This window comes from Arachis stenosperma, chromosome 6, assembly GCF_014773155.1.
Source record: "Arachis stenosperma cultivar V10309 chromosome 6, arast.V10309.gnm1.PFL2, whole genome shotgun sequence".
Lineage (NCBI taxonomy): Eukaryota > Viridiplantae > Streptophyta > Magnoliopsida > Fabales > Fabaceae > Arachis > Arachis stenosperma.
The window spans coordinates 21,234,757-21,241,321 of NC_080382.1; the positions used below are offsets into that span (position 1 = coordinate 21,234,757).

The 6,565-nt window shown below is 30.6% G+C and overlaps 1 protein-coding gene across 1 annotated transcript; it reads left to right on the forward strand.

Moving 5' to 3' along the window:
* The first annotated feature begins 2,973 nt into the window (after nucleotides 1-2,973).
* On the forward strand, nucleotides 2,974-3,684 carry LOC130933864 (uncharacterized). Its single transcript, XM_057863472.1, has one exon. The coding sequence runs from the start codon at nucleotides 2,974-2,976 to the stop codon at nucleotides 3,682-3,684; it is 711 nt and encodes a 236-aa protein (XP_057719455.1).
* The last annotated feature ends 2,881 nt before the right edge of the window (nucleotides 3,685-6,565 follow it).

Genomic DNA, 6,565 nt, shown 5'->3' on the forward strand with positions numbered 1-6,565 from the left:
TCTTTTTGTTTTTCTTTGAATGAAGGAAAGAATGAAAGTCGCAAAAGAGAAGAGGAGACCAAGAAGCAGTAACGCGTTATTCCTTTCACCCCTCGAAACGACGTTGCATTAGGCAAACCGTATGGATACCGGTCCGATCCAATTAGTTGGATTATAAGTTAATTCATATGTAGTATATAAACAATATCAGAATTTCAAGTTAGTTCCAAAAAGGAGAAGCAAGGAGTGTCAAGTGTGGGAGGGGAAATGGGTTACGGGTTATGGGCTTAAGCCGTTGGGCTTTCATTTTTTTATTAAAAGTCAAAACAGCACAATTTGTTGGATTATAAATTAATGTTAAGCCGTTGGGCTTTTACTTTTGTTTTTAAGTCAAAACAGTAGAATTAGTTGGATTATAAATTAATGTATTATTATAAATTAATATTAATTCATATGTAGTATATAAGCAAAATTATTTAGAATAAATAACAAATTAACGTATTATAAATTAATGTATTATTTTATTTTAAATTTTATAAATGAAAAGACTAATTTAATTACTAATATAACGAATTATAATTAATATAGTATAATTAATTAAGCAATATAAATTATAATAAATAATATGAATTATATTAATTATCTAATCAAATCAATTAGCTGATATAATTAAGTCATGGTAATAAATTGTATTGAATGAGTTAAAATAATTAAATCAGGAAACACTCTCCGGAAGATGCCACATCAGCTCCATCATTAAGTGCAGACATCCGATTTTTATATAATAGAATAGATATACTATATTAATGATATAATTCTTATCTATTAAGTAACTTATTCTAATTTTAAAAATTAAATGATATATTTTTATCAATTTTAATTATCTAATTAATATAATTAGAATCTCAAAACTTATTATAATACGTGCATCTAATTTTAGAGATTATTTTAGAATTTAACTAAAAAAATGATACTGTAATAATAAATAATGGAGGAAGATATATAGATATATAGGTAGAAACAAAAGAATTTATAGAAGTGGGGACGTTTTATTCAATCAGAGCCAACCCTAAATTAACGTACGAAAATTCCAATACAAATCGTCCTTTTCTTTCTACACAAATCGTCCTTTTCTTTCTACATATATTACACCTACTACTATGACGATTGACGAAATACTTTACAAAATTCATATAATAGAAAGACCTTATTTTATGATAAGAAAATTTTACAATCTCAAATACATGAAACTCTAACTATTGCATGACTTAATTAAGGTGTAATCTATTCTCTATTATATAATGTTAATTTTACAGTAAAATGTATTATGAGATATTTTTTATTATAATTAAAATCAATTTTTTTCTAAAATTAAAGAGATTTTTTTATTATTTTTTTATTTTTCTTGTTTTTTTATATATTCTATTTCTTTTATATATCATTATTAATAACTAATTATAAATTTAACAATCAAAATATATAACATAATACTTTCTAATTACAATTAAAATTGAAATATAATTATATTATATTACTAATTTAACAACTAAAATGTATCACATGACACTCTCTATTTAAAATTAAGATAAAATATTTTTTTTCAAAATTAATAAAACTCCCTTCCTCTATCATCTTATCTATCTCTCTCTTCTTTTCTATTTCTCTCTACCATTCCACTCTATATATATCTTATAATTAATTTATAATACCAATTTAACAAACCAAAATATGTCACAAGATATTTTTTATTACAATTAAAATAAAATATTTTTCTCCAAACTTAACACACTCCCTCTCTCATTCTTTTTCTTTATCTTTCTCTCTCATCCTCTAGCTCTCTATTTTTTTATTTTACAAAAAAAATTAATAAAATAATATAATTCAAATAAATTATAAAAATAATAAAATTAATTAAATTTATAATTAAAAAATATTATTATATACAAAATTTATATTTTATTTTATTTTAAATTTTTACTGCTTATCTTTCAAATATATATTTTCAGTACTTTTCTTCTTTCAAATATTTATTTCATATAATTTGGAGAGAATACTAATGTTATGATTAATAGTTCGAATCAAGATTCAATTGTTTAAAAAATAATTTATTTTGAATTAATTTTATAACTATTAATATAATTTTTTATACGAATATCTAATTGTATTTATATATATATAAAAAATATTATTTTTAAATAACAAGCATAAAAATTAATAATTTTTATTTGTGCAATAGACTTAACACCTAATCAAATGTAAAAGTATACACATTAAATTCTTTCAAGTTTCAAATAATGAATGTTAAAATTAATTATTAGTAAAAAAACTAAACTTACATAAAAAATAACTAAAATACTTATTATTTATTTATTTTATATATGAAAATCCTAGTCTTATTAGTTAGTCGATAACGACTTTTGTCTCTCATTATATTTTTAAAAAAGTAGTTTGATTCTATAAATTTTTTGTGTTATAATCTATAACATCAAGATAAAACCGACGTAATTTTTAAAAATTTATATTTTAGTAATGTTATTACAAAAAAGGGGTAAATGCATAATTAAATCAAACCCAAGTCAATATTACCAATTCACCCAAATAAAAAAAACGTTACATGGATCTCCAATTCGTACGTTTCTATATAAATCAAATGAGTCTTATTCGATTTGCCAACTCTCATACTAATTTGAATCAGGGTAACTCGAATTACCATGAAAAAATACAAATCGCAGCTAGCTAACTCGATTTATGCATGCATGAAATCTAGCCTAGTAAATCGAATCACATTGATTTGAACTATGCATGCAATTCACGTCCTCAGTAATTCGAAACAACCTGCTTCGATTTACCCCTTGTGTTGTCCTTATATAATTCGAATGGGACTGATTCAAATTACCATGAAGTAATAAATCGAACTAGAAAAATTCAATTTACTGTGAGGCCAACGTATATAAATATGATATGAATGTGGATTCCTTTTGAGAGTGAAACACAATGGCCAGTGAGGATATTTTTTTAGTGTTGATGCACTATAGAGGGTCGATTAAGAAAAAAACACTCTCTAGAATTAAGTTTACTTATAAAGATCCCTTTAGTGTTTTTCTGAAACATACAACAAGCTTCACTGAGTTCCTGAACTCTATAATCCAAAAATTGGGGTTGCAAGGCGTGAAACGGGTTGAGAAGTTATTCTATCGAATTTTGATTTCAGTTTTGCGAGATGATGTGAAATATGATTCGTTTGTCATAGGGAGTAACAAGGATTTAGAAGTTCTATTCTATTGTCGTCGGCAGTTTTCTGAGGTCAGGATTCCTGAGCTGTTGGCCAAGCTTGTAGATGTGGTTTTCAACTCAAAAGGTTCGAACCGAAATTTCCAAGCTCCAGCAATGACAGCCTGTTCTAGTTCGAGGCCTATTTGTGCCTCTTCATCCGTGCCTGTGATTGCACCTGAGGCAATGGTGGTTGCCTCCCCGTCCTTTGCAGCTAATCTAAACTACAGTGGTGACGAAGAAGTAGGTATTACTGATACGGCGCCGGTTTCATTACAAGGTGGAACACCTGATGGTATAGACGATGTACTACGAGATGATGATGACAATGATGATGTGGAGCCGGACATCATTGCTGATGATAGTGGTGATGACATAGTAGGGAGTAATCCAGCTGTGGGTGGCGGAGCGTTTAGCTCAGAGACTCAACAGTAATCCCCGCACTTTTCAAATTTAGACTTGAATGCTATGAGACAGCAGGGGTTCCTGGCGAACCTGTTGGATTTGGTACCAGAAATACAAAGGGTACTGGAGTTTCAGGTTGGTCAGCAGTACCCACCCATGTCCTCAAACCTGGCTACATATGGTAGCCGCCGAATGTGAAGGCGAGTACCGGACTTGTCGTCAAATAGCTGCGTCTCCAAAAGCATCATGATATAGGCCTGGACAGACCTCCTAACAGTGGCGTCGTCGGCGCCATCAGGAAGCTCTCCAAATGTGTTCTGCAACCAACTACATCTCACAGTGAACTTGTCGATGCAATTCACAGGAGGCAAAACACTCAGCAGCTCCTCAAACCACATCCAAGCTAGGCGACCACCCTCAATGTATCGCTCAAACTCCGTCAGGCATCCACATCCTGCAGTGTGATCGTGCACTCCCCAAACGGCATATGAAACATGTGTGTCTCTAGACGCCATCGCTCCACGAATGCAATAGCTAACGGCTCATCCAACCTAAACTAAGTCTCGTTCAGTCTCGCAAGATGATATAAACTGGCCATCTCCCAGTATGAAATGATCTTCTCGTCCACGTGCATACCCTGCTGCTGTCTCATGCTGGTGATACATCGGTGGGGATGCATAAACAACGTAACAGATTATCTCTTAGGACCACATCAAAACATATTTATATAACAATATCAACTAATGCATCTCTTAACCCAAAAAATACAACTTGTTTACAACCAAATAATGTTACGCATTCAAATACGAAGCAATATCATATATTCATCAAACTGGGCCTAATAAAAGCTAGTTTAATATTAATAAAATAATTGACTTAGTGTAGACGTCACATAAATTTTGAATAAAACATCAAGTCATTATCCATACATTTTTTAATAATAACCCAAATCACAACATAGACTTCAATCACTACTCTTACTCTAACTGAATTTCACCCCTATTATCTTCACTACTCGTACTCTTCTACTTATTTGTAATCACTATCCAAATTAGAATTTGCTCCCTCAGACCTCTAAAAACTAATAAATTACTAATATAACACTCTATCTAATTTAACAATTATAAATAATAACTAACGTTATAAGAGACAAAAAAAAGTAACACATTAAATCTTATTTGCATAAAAAATTGTGCGCACTAACCTCTTCATTGATGACACCATCTATATGGCCAACCCCGTCCAAACAATAAAAACGATCCAGGTTATCCCCCATCAGCAGAATATCCAAATGTTGAAGTCTTTGTTGGAGTTTTAGGGAAGAGGTTTTTCTAGAATTTGGTGGGGCGGAATTTTTGAATTGTAGTTTGAATGAGCTCAATTCAAATTCTATTTATAGGAAAACCATTAGTAATTCGAATGAGTTAAAGTCGAATTACCATGGGCGTTCCTTGGTAGTCATTCGAATAAAAGCAATTCGAATTAGTAGAACTATGAATAAATCGAAACAGGTTGTTTCGAATGACTAGATGCACAAAATTATGGGTAATTCGAATTGGTGTGATTCGAATTAGTAGGTATCACGTGCATGCATGCATAATTCGAATAAATATGATTCGATTTACTAAGCTAAATTTCATGTATGCATAAATCAAGTTAGCTAGTTTTGATTTGCTTTTTTTTTTAGTAATTCGAGTTACCTTAATTCCAATTGGTGTGAGAGTTGGCAAATCGAATGAGACTCACTCGATGTAACTTTTTTTTATTTGGATGAATTGTACAATTTTAAGCTCCATTTGATTTAATTATGTGTTTTACCCAAAAAAAAAAAAAATACTAGTAAAAACTATAGTTGTGAAAATGTAATTAAATAAGAAAAAACAAGATACAAATACTCGGCAAAGAAGACAAGGACAAGAGGGAGATAACGCATGTGAGAAAGACATTCTGATGTATATTTTGGAGAGAGTGAATGAGTAACAGTGTAACACTAACATAACATGTGAAGCTTGAAAACGTGCGCTTGCAGTGTCATGTCCAAGATTTTGCAGCCGCAGGACCAGCCACTTAACTGAACATAAAACTGCTCATTTTTTGTACTTTTTTTTACCCTAAAGCCACAGTGGAAGCCCAACCATTAGCAACACTTTTTTACATGCCACCTTTTTGTGGCTCTTCTTTTCCACGTTTACTCAACTACAAACCTAAAAGCTACTAGCCACTCATGTTCATGGACCACCACTGTTACCATGCAATGCTGCTATTACATTACTTGCTACTAATTAAAATAACTTTTTTTGGATGTAGCAAATTTTTTTCTTTTTTCTTTTTATAGGTCCAAAGCAAGCATTAATTATAAGGTATCCAAGTCAACACCCAACAGGATCGGAGCTCCATTTTAAAGGTTTGTCGTTGGCATGCACAAGACGAAATTTAAATTCCCAACAATTGTTTAAACGAACTAGTAACCTAACTATTATACTAACCCGACTTTGTTATGAAGTTAATTATTTAAGAAAACAAAAAAAGGGAATTGGACCACACTACTAGTGCTTAATTATTGGACCATTAGATTTGTAGAGTCCTATTGGGCCAAGATTCGCCAAGATTGGGTGATCCTAATTGTACTATATTGTATTATTGTGAATGAACTAAACACACGGTCCAAAAAACAAACGGGTAAATAAGAGGCCATTACAAAGCCTAAAAATAATTTAGATATATTTCTAACCGCTTGAAAAGACATTTCATAATTAGTTATACACATAAAAATTCAGGATAAATAACATTAATCAATATTCTTGAAATTATGTAAGATCGCACGTCACCTAAATGGGGAGAGTGAGTTTATAATCTTTTACAAAAATGGATTACAAATATTGCATGTTGTATCATCTAACTAAAAGGGTTA